The sequence below is a fragment of the Empidonax traillii genome, unplaced genomic scaffold (genome assembly GCF_003031625.1).
Source record: "Empidonax traillii isolate 1590-97213 ecotype Southwest subspecies unplaced genomic scaffold, ASM303162v1 scaffold873:size564455, whole genome shotgun sequence".
Classification (NCBI taxonomy): domain Eukaryota; kingdom Metazoa; phylum Chordata; class Aves; order Passeriformes; family Tyrannidae; genus Empidonax; species Empidonax traillii.
Genome location: NW_020956066.1, coordinates 135,154 through 155,616, shown reverse-complemented (window position 1 = coordinate 155,616; position 20,463 = coordinate 135,154). Strand labels below are relative to the sequence as shown.

Sequence of the window (20,463 nt, the reverse complement as noted above, 5' to 3'; positions counted from 1 at the left end):
CCTCTGGCAAGACTAGCAAAGTGTTCCAGGTGCATGGTTTCAGCTGTTGCAAAGGTTCATGAACTTGTTCCTTCTTTGAGGCAGCAGAATCGAGGGGAAACACTGAATACTCACACATGAAGAGGAGGAATGGGAGATGGTTCATAATGGTAGCGTCCCTCATGATGTCTTGCATCAATTGGCACAGGAGGGTGGAATGCTGGAAAGAGGTGAGGAGGATCTGTAAAAAAAAAAGCAAAACCACGAGGTTTCCAGATCTGAGTATCTCCAGTGACTCTCTAAAAACAACATTCATAAAGACAGAACAGATAATGAAAAGCACGTGTTAACAGTGCAACGACTTGTGGGTCACAATCTCCTTCCCTGATGCTGTCAGTCAGGTCTACTGGAGAGGAGATTTTGGCCCACAGTGTTTGCATGAATATGTATTTACTAATTTTAATATTCTCTTTTTATAGCTTAAATGGAAAGGGATGTAAAGAAAGTCTTTAATAAATAATTATGTGCCCATATGTGAAGTGTCAGATCAAAAGGACCATCAAGGCTTTCATAAGCATTCCTGATTTATTTTTTATTAAAACAAGAAAAAAAAAAATCATCCCAGGACGAAAAGCCTAAGCAGAGAATACAATACAATAAAAAAAGTATATCCTCGGAGATGTACACACAACAGCAGATGTTGCTACAACAGAAAGCCAAACTGAAGTGACATGCTGGGAAATATAAGTAAAACTGGAGTAAATCAGACAACGATGTTAAAAGGGAAATGCAACTGGGAAAGGCCACATTGGAGATGTTTAACTGCACCACACCAGTGGCCAAACCTGTAAGAATGTGCACAAGGAGAGGGAGGGGACTCATTTCATCCACAGCTCTTAAAAGCAAGGATTCTTCCTTTGTCCTTACGGCCAGAGACCCAGGGACTCACGGCTGCAGTAAGCTCCCCTGCTCCATCTCCTCCAAACCTCTCACAGGATGGGGGATTTTGAAGCTGTCAGGACTCCTGTTCCCTGCTGTTTCTGGAGAGCCTCAGAGATGAGGCTGACAAAAGGGGGAATGCGCCTCCAGATGCCCCCATGGGCTCTGCCCTGTGGGGCCAAGCACATGCCCGCCCTCCCCAGCGCTTCTGCAGCTGGATTGCTTCCCAGCTCCGGAGGGCACAGTGCACACACACACCACAGCTCTCCTCACCAGCACACCAGTGCAATCTGTGTGCCTCAAGATGCTGCTCACTGCTGCCTCTCAAATGCTCCAAATTCAAGTGAGATGCTAAGCATCTCTAGCAGCACGATCCTGCGCAATTATTACCCAATTACCACTTTGGATGAAGTCATGTGTTTACCCGCCACCAAAAGCTGAGAAGTACAGACATTAGGTCATGTCATGGATTTACTAAAATGCTTCTAGAAAGAAAGAAAACCTTAATTAAGCCCTGGCAGTAAAACGGAGCCTATTTCAGTTTAGCCCAATGACTCTTGAAGGTATATTCTCTTTTATGTCCTGCCCTTTCTATTCAGCCAAATGTAAACCTCCTCTTAGATTGTATTATTTGTGAAAGCAGCTCCCTGGTGCCAGCTAGAGATGGTTAAAATAAAGATTTTTTTCTTTACGGTGTTTGTAAAAAGTTGAGTTGGTTTACTCTTATGTTTTGAAGTAAGAGAAAAACTAGAGGAACAAACCTCATTTCCCTGAGGGAGCAAACACAGGGGACTGAAGAGCAAATCGTGTAATTTTTGAGGAAATATTCCCAGTATTTCAAGAAAGTCTGGAAACATCTGACAAAATCTGTCCAGTTTCGTGCCTTGATTTTGTGAAACACCACAACTCATTTCTGCCATTTACTGACTCAGGGTTTAGGCAATGCAAATGAAAAAAATAATTGTGGTTTATGATGTAAGCTGGGAGCTCAAACTCGTGGTGATTTTAGTTCTGGTTCTGCTCTACCAACTGGACCTTGGCATGCAATCTATTACAAGCTTTATTCCCCACGGCAAGCACTCTTGGGCTTCAGTGGGAGTAAAAACTGGGTCACAGATGACTAGGAATACACTGTTATCGTCTACAGGGAGGTTGTTTGCTGCCACCTCCTGAAACACATTCCTCAACAGATGCCAAGGTGAAGGGGAAAAGGAGCATGAGAAGTATGTTTTAGCACATCTCCCTGCCTGCCCCCTTCCCTGATTTGCTGTTATTTGACTACAATGCTGTAAGCCAAAGGGAGGAGGTTTAAAAGCAGATGTCTGACATTTTACCATACACATCTGCCACCATTTTTTCACCAAAAAAGAATTCACTTGCAACCTCATAGATGCACAGGCAAATCCTTCTCTGCCCTATGTGTCTCAAGAGTGTGAGTCTGGGGAGCACAGGTAAATCCACAGAGTATTTGTTGCCCATACACATCAGACAGGATGCAGTTCACCTGGCCAAAACAAGCAATTTCACTCAGGATGATGAGCCTCCACTGTCCCACCCTCAAGCAGCCTGAGCACCTACCCATTAATATCAGTTCCAGCACTTAGTAGTGAAACACCATTTGAATCCTACTGAACTTAAAATCTACCTTCCCCTATCTGGGAAATGGAAACTCAGTACTAAACAACCCAGAGAGGGTATTCTCCTTTGTGGGGCCTGTGCAGAGCACCGACAAGTTGTATTTACACCTGGGCTATAAATCTTGAAGAACATCTTTCCTCTCACATTAGGCTCTTTTGTATATCTTGGTTGCATCTTGTTTGTAGTTTCCATCTGGGAAACAGCCGTGCTCCATCATGGCAGAGGGAGCTGTCTCCATCAGCAGGAGCAGAGCTGCTTATCAAACCCCAACATAATTATCCATCTCACAGTTTATTATTTACACATGAGCAATGCAGCTGGTGAACACCATAACTCAAGTGTACGTGTAATAAGTTACTATATTGTGGCCATCTCCTGTTGCAACCCTTAAGAAAAACCACATGATGACTTTTCCAAAGTCAGACTAAAACTGCTGAAGCAGAATAAAGTGCCACTAAACCTGGCTACCTCCTATTTATCATACAATTTCCTGACTGATGGTTCCACAAACCAGCTGCTAAGTGCTGTGTACTCTACTGTCAGCAGACTAACATGCTAAATGGGAGACAGGGAGAATAATGTATAGAACTACAGAACTGGTGGACTCAATTTTACAGATGAAATTCAAATTCTCCTGTGTTTGGGTCAGCTCTCAGCACAAAAGTAGCTGGTACATTCTACATGCTTGGGGGCCCAAAACCCCTCCAATTTGAAAAGCATTGAATATTTATATGGAAAGACTCTTAGATCAAACACAGAGCTGCCAAAGCACCCATCGTCCAGGGCTTCACTTGGAACACACTTGAAACTGCATAAAAACGTAATCGGTTGACATGTATTTATATGGAATTACTTAATAAGGTGTTTAGACAGCAGTAACTGAGGCTGTAGCCAGTTTCACATTGCTTTTTCATTTCCCATCCAGTAACTATTTCATTAAAGGCATCATCAAAATATTAAAGGCGTTTCTGCCATAATTATTTGTGCTGTAGGTGAGTAAAGAACAAGACTACTCAGGCTAGAACTGAATCTGAACCTATTTGACTCCTGGTCATTTGTGTGAGATGCTCTGCCTATCTAGAAATCTCAGTGTAAAAGACAGGATACCTGTCCTGACTATGTTTTTATGTTTTTCATTTAAACTATAAGGACCAAAACTCTTACCCTTAGCAAGGAGGAACTACTCTCACCAAAACAAATCAACGAAATCTGACTTCCTATTCTGTTAGGGAAATTACTTATTATCTTCTTAAAAATTCTGGCTAAGATGCAAACTACCTGACAGTGTATGTCAGGCAGTTTTCTTACAAACAGCCAAATGCAACTGTGAATTCCTGGACCAATTGCATCCTTGCAGAGACTCCTTGACGTAAGTACACAAACAGATGCTGCCTGTGTATTGGCAGCCCTCAGCTCCAATTCAGTAGAATTACCCGATTCTGTGCTTAAATTCCATTATTTTCAAGAACTTGTAAGGACATGCTAAGGCACTGGAAATACACTTTAACACACTCCTCATGCATTACTGAATTTGGTAGCTGCTGCTGCTTTCCGAATTCTCTGCTGCCTATCAGTTTAAGCTTCCTTCAGATGCTCTCCTGTCTCTTGCACAGCTAGCAGAGTCTCCTTAAAACAAAATGGGAGACACAACTGCCTGAAGTGCTACAAACTCATCAGTTTTATCACTGTGAGATTTTCTGGAAAATACATCGATCTATGCTGACTTTTTGTTGTGTAAAATGTGCCTTTTTATTTCTCTTTCAAGAACCATTCTTGCTTCCTTAAAGAAGTGAATAGGATCATCTCTCTCAAATTACAATCATTCCCATACCATAAAAAAAGAAGAGACTTGTTCTCTGAAAGAGAACTTGTTCTCTGAAAATTGACAGCCTAAGTCTCTGCTGCAGCATTGAGGTAAAGGAACGGGGAAAAAGGGCAGGTATGCATGGTCCTTGCTGCTGAACAGCAAACCTGAACTGAAGTCTGATGAGACGTAGCTGGCAGCAGCAATTCACAGTGAGACTTGGTGGGAAGGAGGACAATGCCAGCTGACTCAAAGGTGCTGTGCAACACCTTGAGACAATGACAGAGGGGTTAGGCTGCTACAAAGCTCACTAAAGTTCATGATAACTTCTCTGCACACTCCGTAGTCTCTCAAATAAGCCTTGCTTAGGGGATCACTACATTTGGAAAGTTCAGCTGTAGTGATAATGCCAGTAAAACGCTCCGCCCTCAGCTAGCTGACTTGCTCGCGCACCTTGTGATTCCTGCCAAAGCCTTGAGGGAGAGGGCTGCTGAAATGACAGGCTGCATTTTTCAGCACATCAAGAAAACATTTGCTACTGTTCAAAACTCCTGCAATTGGCTCGAACGCGCCCGGTGTGGCCCCGATATCTGCACCTGCGTTGTGAGGCCGGGGCCAAGAAAACACAGGACTCAAGCCCAACGCAGGAAGCCCTCGCTATGTTTCAGCACATTTGTCCTCAGGACGATCAGCTCCCCAAATTACATGTCAGAGCTGAGCCAGGTGGAAAATTCTATCTTAGATATAACCTCACGTGAGGTGAAATCTCCTTCCCGCTTTTTAAGTCCATTACAGTGTTGATGCTGAACTTGGCAGGACCGAGCTTTCATACCAGATGTAACAGATACAGTATCAGGCAAAACACAGCCTCCCCGTTAATGCCTTTTCAATACGCAGAACAGTTTTGAAGAGTTTGCCAGCAAATTTCTACACTTCCTTTGGTTTACAAGCTGATCACCAGATGAGAATTTTCTAACATTCAGCTTTGCAGAATCCCTAAGGGCACCACTGTTTCTTCACGTACGTTTGCTTCAACTGATCTGAACTTAATGGCATTGCCAGGTTTTACGGCAAGAATTAGGTTCAGAGCTGCCAAGCAAAGATCTTATTTTGGATTTCTGTTTAATTACGGATTGCATTAGAGCTCAGTAAGAGCGCATGTTGTCTCTGGGGTTTGTTTTTTTTAGTTCTCTTTCAGAAAGAGGTGATTTATGTTTTCTATGTATGCTTCCACAAAGGCTTTAATCAGGAAGAAAAAAACGACTGAGCCACAGCCACACGTTAATGCACGCACTTAACTTTGTGCACTTTGAAGAGTCTCCCTATGGTGAACTGGGGTTGCTGCTTCAAGTGTGGCTGTTTCCCATCTGAAGCACTGCTTATTTTCAGGCTGATCCACTGCTGTGCTACAGCCAGTTATCCCAGGAGGCTTTTCCGTGGGTCTGAGTGCGCATGCACGCACACGCTTCCAGTGTGACTTCCAGTCCTGTTGACACGGACGTGACTAACTCACTACCTGAACTTCAGAGAGAAGGGGATTTTAAACAGGAAAAAGAGGAATCCATGGCAAAACTGGGGAAAAAAACAGAAATTAAGTGTATAAAGCCAAGAAATGGAGAAAAGGAGATTGAGGAAAAACAACTTTTACTGGGCAAGTCCTCTCCATTTCAGCAACACAAAATGTTAATTGTGATAACATACAGTAGATTTAAGACAATTTTCCGTCAGATCACATCCCTTTCATGTGTCTGTGTGTATTAATGATGATCAGACTACCCCTCCCTACCCTCTCTTTGTGCTCACAGATCTTAAAAACAAATCAGAGGGTTACAGGCCAAACCTCACAAACTGAACACAGCTCCAGCTCTGTGCCTCTTGTTAAGGCTGAAAAATAATTCCTACCTTTGTAAAAACAAAAATTAAGACTTTGGAACATCTTAGATTCCTGCCATCCATTTGAACATGTTTCAGTTTGTAAACTTAAACACCTTATGGGAACGTAGTTTATTGTTTTTAGTAGTTCCACAACAACCAGCATGCCAAACACTTGAAGGAAGAGCAGTTACTGTTGTGCTGGAATAAAAGTGGCTGGAAATTATTTCACCAGCTGGCACTGAGAGCTGTTTTAATATGCCAAATTTGTTGCAGGTATTGGCTAAATAACTGCTGGATTGATTTCAGTTTGAACACTTTATTATTCCTCCCAGTCTCTGCAACTCTGTCTGAGCAGCAGGACTGCCTTCAGGAATATTCACTAAACTTCCTCAAGTCCATTCAACTGACTCCAGTGCTCCCTGCCATTTGCTCATCTGGAAAAAAAAAAATTTTTCAAAAAAATGTAGTAAGAGACAGACTTGTAGGGTAATAAACATATTGCATGTACAGAACACCTTGGACAGAAAAGCCTCCAATTCTTTCAGAACATAATTTTTGATGCATCACAGCCTAGTGATTTACAAAGGACTGTTTCCACCGGGATGGATGCACCGAAGAAAGGACTCCTTGTGCTGCCCTGATCGTGCTGTCATGACCTTGCCTGGGGAGTGGGGTGGGCACAGCACTGTGGCCCCACAACCCTCCTGGGACATCCATTTTCAGAGCAGGAAAGCCAAAGCACTCCATCAGCACAGTTTGCCCACGAACAAACAGCGGATTGGTAGAAATGCATCAGGAATATCTTGCCTTCCAGCCAAAAACCGCTGGCTGCCTCATCCTATAAGCAACCTTAGAAAACCTTCATGAACAGGAGCACAAGTGCATATAGACAGCATCTGTACCTTGGCCCACGCTTCCAGGAAAAGAGGGTGACAATGAGACATCTTAGCCTCATCTTCCTGTTACTTGGAGGTATAACTGTTTCATCTAACGCAGCTGGTTCTCGGTACAGCACAGCTCATCCTTTTCACAACCTCTGGATCACATGCAGCAACTCTTAACAAACTGAATAATGTGGTCTCTGTAAGAAAATGAAAAACTGTCCTCTGCCAGAAAGCTGACAAAAGAAATCCCTCCCTCCCCTACCTCTAAAGGACCCTGGAGCTAAAAAATAATTCAGCTTCCGCCTTGCAATGCACTTGCTGTTTTTATGTTCTTCCCCCTAACTTCTCATGCCACCATGCATCAGTGAAGCCTCCACCACTTAAAAATCCACCCCCGAGAATTATGAGAACCAAAATGAGCATCCATGTTTAACTCTCAAGAACCCCAGACAAGTGGTTTTACCCAGATGCTCTGGAATGCTTCCCACCACTGATTACACATGTGTGTGAAGAATCAAATCCTCAACATTTCCTCTTCTGTGTGCAGCAAGTAACTGGATGCATAACCACAGTATATACACAAATAATTTGTACCTACTTACCAGGTTCATACCCATTTCTGTAACACACACCAAATTCCAGTGGTTGAAGGTGAATTACGAGGTGGAAACTGAGGAAATGAGAAGATTACTAAAAAAAAATAAATCCTGATACGCACTGAAGAGAACTAACAAAGAAATCTCACAGTGAGGCTTTCAGCAAGAAAGAACTGCTAAGCAGAGGTTTAACGTGGGCTTCCTGAACAGTGAGAATGAGGTGCATCAGCGAACATCAGCTTGGTTATTCCCTATGGCTCAACACAGCTCAAGGAATGCATCTGAATGCCCTGATATCAGCTGCACATATTTACTCAGCAATGACAAATATCTGTAAGATGCCAAGGTCAATGTGGCTAAGGAGAGGCAACAGAAAGATAGAAACTGGGGAAAAAAATATCTAGAAATATCCATGTATTGCTGTTGATTTAATGTGGGAACAAATAAAGACAAGTTGGGTAACTCAACAAGCTTTGGTGACATTCTTAGAAGTTTATAAAGCAGCAGTGTGAGTCAGTCTGCAAACACAGTTTGTTTAAACAACACTTTCGAGACTTTTGTGTTCTTCTGTGCACCAGAATCAAGTTTAAAAGCTACTTGAAAGGCCAAACCTCAAACAGTTGGATATTAGAATAGCACGGTGAAAATCACTGTAGCTAAACAGATTTCCAGCAGCTGAAGGTCTGGATCACAGGGTGAAAGATTTGGAAATAGGTTATACTTAGCAGCTTTGAGGAGTATTTTAAGGCATGATAGGAACTAGAGAGGAAAATGTGTAATTAGATCAATTATGTCTATTTTTAGATATTAAAACAGTTTAGATTCTATGGGATGCACAATCAGACGAACACTCAGAGATTTCTTTTTCCCTGCTGTTCAACCTGACTTTTTAAAATTTCATCCAAATAGTCATAATTATTTAGCTTCTCTCTGTATCATCCTTAGCAATTACTCTCCTTCTGTGGTGTTTACACTCATCTTGCAGATGAGCAGGCAGTTATTACATGTGCTGCCAGATCACTCGGTAATATCCATTTATTGCATCCTTCATCTCTATGTCTATACCCTAAATTAATCACCATCACTTGTTTTTGCTCTCTGGGTTTCTTCCAGCTTGTGCGAGATACAGGGTTGTCACCTCAGCACTCCTGGGCATCACATTTCCACGTAGGCTGACACGACACAGTTTAGGAGGAGGTAACCTTAGAAATTTATAACACACAAAACATATCTCTGCAAACTTATCTTTCCGGCAGGGGCATGTGTTTCTTACACACAGTCTCAAATACCATTGTGTTCCGTTTTCCCACTATGAGACAGTGCCTTAATCACACAGCAGCAACCTACCATAGCATTTCCAGGGGACTGCTGGTGAAATGGGCACTGTTCAAATCAAATAAAGACAACATAAATCAGCTCTTGGTTATTACTTCCTGACATTTCTAAATACTTGACTTTGGGGTGTTTTCTTCCTCCATGTTCTCTCATCCTCCCTCATCTTCTTAGAGAGTTTCTCCCCTACAGTTCATTTCTATGCTGGTTACTTTTTGTTTTGCATCATTACTGAAGATGGAAAGGACAGAGAGTTCCTTTAATTTGCCCTATTGACATTTATCCTAAGTACTCATTCAGCCTATTTTTGAGAATGACATATTGTCGATATTCCAGTCAATCTTAGTTACTTTATACAAGCCAATTTTGAGGCAAATATTGTTAACAAAAAGGGCCATAGTTAAATAGTGTCACTTCCCTGGGCCTCAGTCTGGTCACTGTTAATACGGAGATATCCTGCCTGAGACGCTCTGACCCTCTTTAGTGAAAAGTCCCAACAAGAGCTAGAATGAGAGTAATTTTATCCACTACCCATTATTTCTTTATTTCCTTAAAAAGAGTGGTTCAATTGCCTGTAACTGCTCATTCTTCTTTTGCTCATGATCTTTTATTAAGGCCATTTTTCATTACAGACAACTTCTTTGCTTCCTACTACTCACACATAGGATGAGAGCATAAGCTTAAGATATAATTACGCTTTTTTTTTTTGATTTTTAGTATTTTTTTAGTATTCCCCAATTCCTCTTCCCCACCAAAGGGCTTTCTCTCTATGGGAGAGTATGGAAGTTCCTCATAAAGCCTCACCAACACTCTCACCTTCACCCTCTCTCTTGTTCTCTGCAGATACAACGGCAGGATCTGGCCTACACTTTTCTTTCTTTGGGAACCAAGTGCTGCTTACCCAAAGTGGCCAACCCTTTACCTCAACCACTTAAAGTGAGCACCACTGCCGAAAAACGGCATGAAGGGCGGGTATGTCTGAGCACGCTTATTTCAAAACACAAATCAAAAATTAGGAGCAGACAACCTCAGCCTAATTAACGCTCGTGGTCCTTACGCCCTTGTGAGGACTGCCCCCAAGTTAGCAGAGTAATGTGTCCGCATCAGAGGTGCAGAGGAGGGGCACATGTCTGCAGAGGGCACCTGAATGCAGAACGAGCTGTAACATCCCCTGAGATCTTCCTCCTGCACTGTCACCTACTCACACCAGCCTCACAGCTGGGACTCAAGTGTCACAGACTGTGTGGGGTAGGTCCAGCCTCACCAATGAGGAAGAACACTCCTGCTAATGAGAGAAAAGGAAAAATTGAAGAACAGAGACCTGAACAGGCGGAAGCATACAAATGCAGTAGTGGGCAAAGCGGCCCATAGCATTACCAAATATTTTCCTGCATAGCAACAGCACAAAAGCAAACTCTTCGGGGCAGTTTCCATCTTTACATCACCTGTCTGCAGTGCTTAGCACAACAGAGCCTCAGTCTCTGACTGAGCCTTCTGCCACCACCACAGATGAGTACAAGAGAGCAGCTTGCTTCAGCCTCCAATCCAGGCAGAGCAGGGACAAAGTTACATCACCTGCCTGTGCACAGCCATGTTCTTCAGCTTGGGGATTAAGGGACAAGAGGTGAGAATACGTAGAATTAGGTGGAGCACAAAGCCACAAATGTGAGAGAAGTGGGAAAGGACTGTTCTTCTGCACACTCAAGTGGGTAGGGAGGCACAAAAGAGAAGGTTGCTTTTCATTCCTCTCTATATCCTAGAGAAGAAGCCAGGGGTGCTACAAGGAGACAAAAGGAGTCAGCAGAGGGCCAAATGAGGATGAGGTGCATAGACCACCATTCCCTGCCACACAGCCAAGTGACGTAGGACGCTATGGACACAGGAAGTTTAAGTAGCCTCCAAGGGAAAAGTCACAAAAAAGAAGCGTAACAGGAGTCCAAAAGAGTTGAAACCACCAATAAATTCCTTGACTGCAAATTTTGAGTAATTGGCAGAGGAGCAAAAGGAAAGGAGAGTTACCTGCCATGATACCACGCGGGCCTGTATGGCCCCTCATACTTTGTGCTCTCCTGACACGCTCTCCAAGGCAAAGGTGGCTGCAAACCCTTTTCCCTTTCACTTAGCCAGCACTTCACCAAGGGCAGTGCCAGAGCTGCGGGATTTCAGCTCTGGGGCATAAATATGAAGATCGCCTCAGCCTGTAAAAGCCCATCTTTCAGCTGTATGTTTGCACACTGCATAAAAGAGGTGGTAATAAAAGTAACTTTATGTGCCTGTCCCCTGTCCACCAAGAGGCAGTCCTCCCTTCCATGTGCAGAGTTCAGATGCAAGTAGGCTGTAGGAAAACTAGGGACTTCATTACACTTTAGCAGAACAAGAGGAGACAATTTTCCTCAGTCCCACCCTCTGGCAATCCTGGAGCTTTTCCAATGCATTAAGCATCAGTTTCCCACCAGTGAAGTGTTTGATGCTCTGCTAAATGCAGTGGCACTAAGAGAGGTATAGTAACCCTCCATATTGAAAAGCCATTTGACACAAAGGTTGGAGGTCAAAAGTTTAAATGTTCATGACAGAGACGACAACAGTCGTTTCCTGGTCAATAACATCAAAGGATTTTCCAGCTCTTAATGCTACTATTGTCCTTGTTTGGATCCTATTGAAATTCTAGCATATTTATTGCACTCCAGGAGTATAAGGACTTTTTGTTTGTTTTAATCTCTATGCTGAGCCCAAGGAGTCTGAAGTGCTGTGACTCCCCTTGCTCCCAAGGAGAATGAGCAGAGAAACAATGCCAGAGGATGTGGCATTGTAGTCCCAACCAACTTGGTGCTTTCTTCCCCGCCAAAAAATATAAATGACGGATGGAAACATATGGTCTCTATTGGACAGGACTGGAAATCTCTGCTCCTGAACCCCCACATGACCAGTTTTAATTGTTTTGTGTTATGGCAGGGGGTGAAAAGCATTCCCCACCATCAAGGACTCCGTTTTGCCAGTCATTGTTGAGAAAAGTTGTGCTGCAGCCGCCTAACAGTCTCATTAGACACAAATGTGGCAGAGCCAGGAACAGCAGTGAGGTTCTCTGAGACGAATTGTAATGCCTTAACCACAAAGAGTATCACTTCACTTAGCCCTCCTCCACTCTCCGAACTTCTGCTTGCAGTTAGGCAGAAACTTACCACCAGAGCTCTGCAGAGCATGTTCCAGTCATTGTATCGCCATCAATACCTCATGCCTTGCCAGGAGCAGGATCCGAATTCATTTGTTCCTACCTTCCTCAGATTCCTGTTCTCCTCTCCACAATGAGGATTAGCAGTTTAAGTTATGTTGCTGACCTCCATCTGGCTAGGCAGAAACAGATGTCTGCACACTCGGGCACGATCTTATTTCAAAGTGGGGACTCTGGGTTACTAATGACGTTATAGAGGCAATAGCATATGTTGGATCTCAACAGTCCATTGTCTAATTGGGATGGTTTTAATCAAATATGAATGTACCCAAGTTTTCGCAGCTAATGAATAAATCCCCCATTTAAATAACGACAGCAACTTTGAGCTCTCCATCGAGGCAGCATCCCGAGGAATGCCTACACGAGCAGCAGTCATCACTGAAGGCCTGTAAGAGGCTGCAACAACATCTGCCAGCAGCTCAGTTCATTATTTAAACAGCTCCTAACTGCCCTTCCCAGAGGTAAGCTGCAGCCAAATTGTTTTCCTTCACTTCACAAACCAGATATGCATGGCTTATGTGAACAGCCCAAAAGTTTACTTTAGTTTCTGTTTAAATACCTTCTACCACATATTTCAAACAAACAGTTCACTTCATTAAAAAGGCAAACAGTGTAGCTGCAGAATACGAGCACTTGAGGAGAACCACACCAGGCAGAGAAATCCTCTGCCCCTGTGTAAACACCGCCTGCTCTGCTGCTCCCAGCAGCATCCGCCTGCAATGCCACTTCAGAAGCCTTTTCACAAATACTTCACACGACTGTTTGTGAGTAAATGATAACCCTGAAGAGATTATCTGCAGGGCTGAGGGCCCCGATGACTATCACTACCTCTACACGGCCAAAGAAACAAAAGCCAAACATTTGCTGCCAGCCTTGTGTGAGTTATGAAACTATAATAAACTCGGTGGCAAACCAGAAACGTCAGCTAAACCTGTTAAACTGGAAAAGCACTGCCTGCTTTGGTGTATTTGTCTCCACAAAGGGCAGCAAGTTTCCCCTTAGCAATGAAAAGGTTATTGCATCTCCTCAGTTTTTTAACTGATTGGTTAAATTGGCACACATCAGAAATATGCACAAAGGAGTAAGAAAGCTGCATAGCCAACAAATCACCAGATAAAGCACCAAGCTAATTCCTTCTGGACAAAATACACGTGGCGATTCAAATGCCTCGGGAGCACACAACTTACTCTTAATGTCCCAGAAACAAGTATGGAAGGTGAAGGAAATAAAAAAAAAAAAACCTGGGCACAGAATGGAGAGGCAATGGAAAGCAGCCTGTGTTAGGCAGCTCCTGTCACCTACCCTCACCTCCACACACCCACACGGCTCCCTCTGAGCTGGGAGTACACTTTCAAGAGAGAAATGCAGCTCAGAACTGCTTTGTGCCAACTGAAGAATTTCAATCAAAATATCGCCATTTGCATGTTCGAGGGAAAGGGCACAAGGCAGCTCATTACACCTAAGGGCACTTTCACTGCATCCTTTACTGCTGTCATCTTTGGAGTGATCACAAGAAGCCACAGGGATGGCATCTCTGCATCAGTCATAAAGCACAGCCCCATGGTATGCCCAAAACTTTAGAATAACCTTAAAAAAATAAATTATCAGCTATCCATATGCTCCCAAATCCATTCGCAGGTAAAGAGGAACAACTAAAAATCTAAATATCCTTCAGAAAGTTCATAGACAGGGACAGACTGCACTTGGCTCTAGGGTGAGGGTTCACAAGCTGTGAGAGTGCTGAAATCATTCCAACTATCATATAAAGAGGAAAGGAACAGATTACATTTTTATTCCAGGGAAGAAAGTCTTATCAAGTCCTAATGAAGGTTAGGACATCTCAGCAACTGTAACTTTAACCTTGCAGTGACTCAAAACATAATTTTACCCTGAAATGAAAATAACTGAAAAGTAAGTCCCACTAAGTCAGACTGTTTTATCATTAATTCCAGCAGAGTCAGCATTGCGATTTTATCTCAAGTCTTATTTTTCTTTTCAATGTTTTTTAAAAGCTCCAGTATTTTCAGTCATGTCACTAAGTAAGAATCTCAGTTTTTCATTTAAGAAAGATATAAAACCCCCCCAAAAAATAGAAACATGTATATTTCCAGTTATTATGGTTGCATAGAAAAGCTGGAAAATGCGAACGCCCCTTCCCCCCCCACTCCACCCCGCCAGGTGTCACAACCTGTGAGCAAATGAAAAGATCCAAGAAAAACATACATGAGCAGGTATGTAGGTACAGGCCTGTTCTTGTAGCTGGTATGTGTGTGTTTTGCATGATCACATACACAAAGTTATTATTTTGAACACCTAGTTATTCCAGATGGCAGGACAGTACGAATGGTATCTATTGGCATTAAAATCTGTGAGTTTAAACTGTTGCTGTCTTTAAAGTTGCTTGCAGAGGTTTTGGTCCTTATCAGAATTGCTAATCACATGTCAATGATTTTTTTTATTTGACTACAGAGATGTTTCCCTTACGCAGGGTAACTTTTGTCCTATCTATCAAGAGCTGAGAACTTTTCTATATTCTCCTTATAAATCTCCTTAAGATCATAGTCTTAAAGGATTGCTTTCCAAAGGACATGAGGTAGAAAGATCCTTTCTGAGAATTTTAGTGGAAAAGTTGAATTTAGGTTTAAAGTGGAAATAAAATCCCCCAAGTTTCCTCAAGAACTAGAGAAAATAACAGTCAGAGCCAGCTCTTTGAGGAGCTAAGATAATACAAGCAATAAATTTACTATTATTTTTACAACTGATAACACAAATTGAGCTAATGGAACTAAAATATCTTCTAAACCAGTTCTTAGAGAGCTGATAATACTAACCTTTAGGTGCCAGGAGTTGGGAATTTCCCAGCGTACCAAGCTGGTTGACTAACTGACACTAAAAATAGTGTCCAAACCCTGCTGCTCTTGTGGTTTATGTACAAACAATATGATTTTTTGTCAGGCAACTCTGATCCATTCAGAAGGGTGAAAAAAAAAATTCCATCTCTTTCAAGATGTTTATGGCCTGAGGCTTTTCTAATACAAAAAGGGGAGAAACAATTTATTTTTATTATGCCATTCCCCAATTTTCAACTTAAAACAGACCACTTCTGCAGTTTTTTACAACATTCCAGCAAGTCCTCTGTTGCAGCTTTTTGTTCCCGAGCATGTACAGCTCCCAGTTGAAAAAATTTATGTCAACTCCAACAGCACATGTTTTTTGGGGGCTGGTGGTTCAAGATGCCACAGTTAATCTAAGCACCACCTCAGGCACCAGTCAATAGACCACAGCTTTCCTTCCAAATCCATTGCAAACTCTTGCCACAAACGTCCAAGCTGCATGGAGGAGTCAGTGCAGAGATAAGGAAATCACACGTCCTCTGACACACAAACACAGAGAAGAATCCCAGGAACACAGGAAAAGCATCATCCCACCTTTCTCAGCAAGTGTTATTTCTGGTTCTTTCTTTATTTGAGCAGTCTGCAATTAGTTTCATTTCATCTACCCATACTGCAATAATAGAAACCTCAAATGAGCTAAGGACAACAACTCAGGTAAGTATCTTATTTACGCACTTTTAAGAGTGAAATACATAACAAGCACTCACTGAAGAAATCCAGGTCTCTATTTTAGCTCCAGGAGAGATCACCATGGCTTGTCTGTTCCAAGTGTTTAACTTGGGGTGACATCTCTTTGGAAAAAATGACCTCTCGCTTGATGCCCAAGCCCAGGGTCATCCTCGAGAGACTCTCAATCACGCTCGAGTTCAGCAGCCTTCTTGATAGAGGAATGTGAACAAGGAGGATCAACAATAGCCTGTGCTCACAGATTCCTCTTGGTGACACATTCTCATTAGTCAAAATGAGATGGCAACTCTTCACTGATGTTTACAATAATGGTGTCACACAAGCTGCCTTTCAGTGCAGATGAAGAGCACATAGGAGGGGTTTGTTCCTCTCTCATGCGCTAACACAATCAGGGCTATAAAGCAGCAACAAGTACATTTGTAATTTTCTTCAGTTTACCAAACTGTATCTCCAAAACTTGCTGAACACTCCCAAATGGTTAAAGTAGGTAGGAGGTGGAAAGCTATTTTTCACAGACCTGCAGATTCATTAGTGCATCACGGGTAGAACTTTGGGGAAACCAACAGAGACAATCACCAATCACCAATAAACTTCAACTGGGGCACAGTGAATGATCCTATGATGAGGTATGGCAGAAGCTGATACTAACAGAAGGTGTTTCAAAAGGTCTAGTATCTACCACCTTCTCCTTCACACACAAGGCTGGTTTGTTCTGGCAGGTATCTAAGGAGCTACTTCCTAGAGCACCCAGGCTGTAAGTTCCATTTCAGGCAGACATGGCACGTAAATCCTCAGGACAAGACGTACATGCCTTTCCTCCCCTCTCACCTGAAAGGTTTCGGAAAAGTCAAAGTGAAGCAGCAACAACGAGGACTAAATGGAGAAGAGAGCTGACATCTGAGCACCAAGCAGGCCCTCGTGGGCAACTCAAGGAGAGCTGCCCCATCATGCCAAGCACATGCAGGGACTTTGTGGCCAGGTGGGAAAGCTGTTTTCAAGATGAAAAGCTCCCTTTGGCCGCCTTTGCTTCTGGCATTTGTTCCTATTTGTATCTGATTACAGGTTTGGCATAGAATTTGCTTTCTGAAAAAAAAAAAAAAAAAAAAAAAAAAAAAAAAAAAAAAAAAAAAACCAAACTGGGCACAGAATGGAGAGGCAATGGAAAGCAGCCTGTGTTAGGCAGCTCCTGTCACCTGCCCTCACCTCCACACACCCACACGGCTCCCTCTGAGCTGGGAGTACACTTTCAAGAGAGAAATGCAGCTCAGAACTGCTTTGTGCCAACTGAAGAATTTCAATCAAAATATCGCCATTTGCATGTTCCAGGGAAAGGGCACAAGGCAGCTCATTACACCTAAGGGCGTTTTCACTACGTCCTTTACTACTGTCATCTTTGGAGTGATCACAAGAAGCCACAGGGATGGCATCTCTGCATCAGTCATAAAGCACAGCCCCATGGTATGCCCAAAACTTTAGAAAAACCTTAAAAAAATAAATTATCAGCTATCCATATGCTCTCTAATCCATTCTCAGGTAAAGAGGAACAACCAAAAATCTAAATATCCTTCAGAAAGTTCATAGACAGGGACAGACTGCACTTGGCTCTAGGGTGAGGGTTCACAAGCTGTGAGAGTGCTGAAATCATTCCAACTATCATATAAAGAGGAAAGGAACAGATTACATTTTTATTCCAGGGAAGAAAGTCTTATCAAGTCCTAATGAAGGTTAGGAGATCTCAGCAACTGTAACTTTAACCTTGCAGTGACTCAAAACATAATTTTACCCTGAAATGAAAATAACTGAAAAGTAAGTCCCACTAAGTCAGACTGTTTTATCATTAATTCCAGCAGAGTCAGCATTGTGATTTTATCTCAAGTCTTATTTTTCTTTTCAATGTTTTTTAAAAACTCCAGTATTTTCAGTCATGTCACTAAGTAAGAATCCCAGCTTTCATTTAAGGAAGATATAAAAACCCCCCAAAAAACAAAAACATGTACATTTCCAGTTATTATGGTTGCAGAGAAAAGCTGGAAAATGCGAACCCCCCTTTCCCCCCCACTCCGCCCCGCCAGGTGTCACACACAACCTGTGAGCAAATGAAAAGATCCAAGAAAAACATACATGAGCAGGTATGTAGGTACAGGCCTGTTCTTGTAGCTGTATGTGTGTGTTTTGCATGATCACATACACAAAGTTATTATTTTGAACACCTAGTTATTCATGATGGCAGGACAGTACGAATGGTATCTATTGGCATTAAAATCTGTGAGTTTAAACTGTTACTGTCTTTAAAGTTGCTTGCAGAGGTTTTGGTCCTTATCAGAATTGCTAATCACATGTCAATGATTTTTTTTATTTGACTACAGAGATGTTTCCCTTACGCAGGGTAACTTTTGTCCTATCTATCAAGAGCTGAGAACTTTTCTATATTCTCCTTATAAATCTCCTTAAGATCATAGTCTTAAAGGATTGCTTTCCAAAGGACATGAGGTAGAAAGATCCTTTCTGAGAATTTTAGTGGAAAAGTTGAATTTAGGTTTAAAGTGGAAATAAAATCCCCCAAGTTTCCTCAAGAACTAGAGAAAATAACAGTCAGAGCCAGCTCTTTGAGGAGCTAAGATAATACAAGCAATAAATTTACTATTATTATTACAACTGATAACACAAATTGAGCTAATGGAACTAAAATATCTTCTAAACCAGTTCTTAGAGAGCTGATAATACTAACCTTTAGGTGCCAGGAGTTGGGAATTTCCCAGCGTACCAAGCTGGTTGACTAACTGACACTAAAAATAGGACTCCAAACCCTGCTGCTCTTGTGGTTTATGTACCAACAATATGATTTTTTGTCAGGCAACTCTGATCCATTCAGAAGGGTGAAAAAAAAAAATTCCATCTCTTTCAAGATGTTTATGGCCTGAGGCTTTTCTAATACAAAAAGGGGAGAAACAATTTATTTTTATTATGCCATTCCCCAATTTTCAACTTAAAACAGACCACTTCTGCAGTTTTTTACAACATTCCAGCAAGTCCTCTGTTGCAGTTTTTTGTTCCCGAGCATGTACAGCTCCCAGTTGAAAAAAATTTATGTCGACCCAAACAGCACATGTTTTTTGGGGGCTGGTGGTTCAAGATGCCACAGTTAATCTAAGCACCACCTCAGGCATCAGTCAATAGACCACAGCTTTCCTTCCAAATCCATTGCAAACTCTTGCCACAAACGTCCAAGCTGCATGGAGGAGTCAGTGCAGAGATAAGGAAATCACATGTCCTCTGACACACAAACACAGAGAAGAATCCCAGGAACACAGGAAAAGCATCATCCCACCTTTCTCAGCAAGTGTTATTTCTGGTTCTTTCTTTATTTGAGCAGTCTGCAATTAGTTTCATTTCATCTACCCATACTGCAATAATAGAAACCTCAAACGAGCTAAGGACAACAACTCACGTAAGTATCTTATTTACGCACTTTTAAGAGTGAAATACGTAACAAGCACTCACTGAAGAAATCCAGGTCTCTATTTTAGCTCCAGAAGAGATCACCATGGCTTGTCTGTTCCAAGTGTTTAACTTGGGGTGACATCTCTTTGGAAAAAATGACCTCTCGCTTGATGCCCAAGCCCAGGGTCATCCTCGAGAGACTCTCAATCACGCTCGAATTCAGCAGCCTTCTTGATAGAGGAATGTGAACAAGTAGGATCAACAATAGCCTGTGCTCACAGATTCCTCTTGGTGACACATTCTCATTAGTCAAAATGAGATGGCAACTCTTCACTGATGTTTACAATAATGGTGTCACACAAGCTGCCTTTCAGTGCAGATGAAGAGCACATAGGAGGGGTTTGTTCCTCTCTCATGCGCTAACACAATCAGGGCTATAAGGCAGCAACAAGTACATTTGTAATTTTCTTCAGTTTACCAAAATGTATCTCCAAAACTTGCTGAACACTCCCAAATGGTTAAAGTAGGTAGGAGGTGGGAAGCTATTTTTCACAGACCTGCAGATTCATTAGTGCATCACGGGTAGAACTTTGGGGAAACCAACAGAGACAATCACCAATCACCAATAAACTTCAACTGGGGCACAGTGAATGATCCTATGATGAGGTATGGCAGAAGCTGATACTAACAGAAGGTGTTTCAAAAGGGCTAGTATCTACCACCTTCTCCTTCACACACAAGGCTGCTCTGTTCTGGCAGGTATCTAAGGAGCTACTTCCTAGAGCACCCAGGCTGTAGGTTCCATTTCAGGCAGACATGGCATGTAAATCCTCAGGACAAGACGTACATGCCTTTCCTCCCCTCTCACCTGAAAGGTTTTGGAAAAGTCAAAGTGAAGCAGCAACAATGAGGACTAAATGGAGAAGAGAGCTGACATCTGAGCACCAAGCAGGCCCTCGTGGGCAACTCAAGGAGGGCTGCCCCATCATGCCAAGCACATGCAGGGACTTTGTGGCCAGGTGGGAAAGCTGTTTTCAAGATGAAAAGCTCCCTTTGGCCGCCTTTGCTTCTGGCATTTGTTCCTATTTGTATCTGATTACAGGTTTGGCATAGAATTTGCTTTCTGAAAAAAAAAAAAAAATTCAAGGCAGAGTTTCCTTTTCAG

At 42.4% G+C, this 20,463-nt stretch overlaps 1 protein-coding gene across 2 annotated transcripts in view; it reads right to left on the bottom strand.

Annotated features, from left to right (window-relative positions):
- Nucleotides 1–20,463, bottom strand: part of GLI3 (GLI family zinc finger 3) — a 205,957-nt gene that overhangs the window by 91,864 nt on the left and 93,630 nt on the right. For both annotated transcript variants that reach the window (XM_027902424.1, XM_027902425.1), the window contains one exon: nucleotides 115–220. In XM_027902424.1, coding sequence (XP_027758225.1) covers nucleotides 115–220 — 106 coding nt within the window. The remainder of the gene's footprint in view (nucleotides 1–114; nucleotides 221–20,463) is intronic.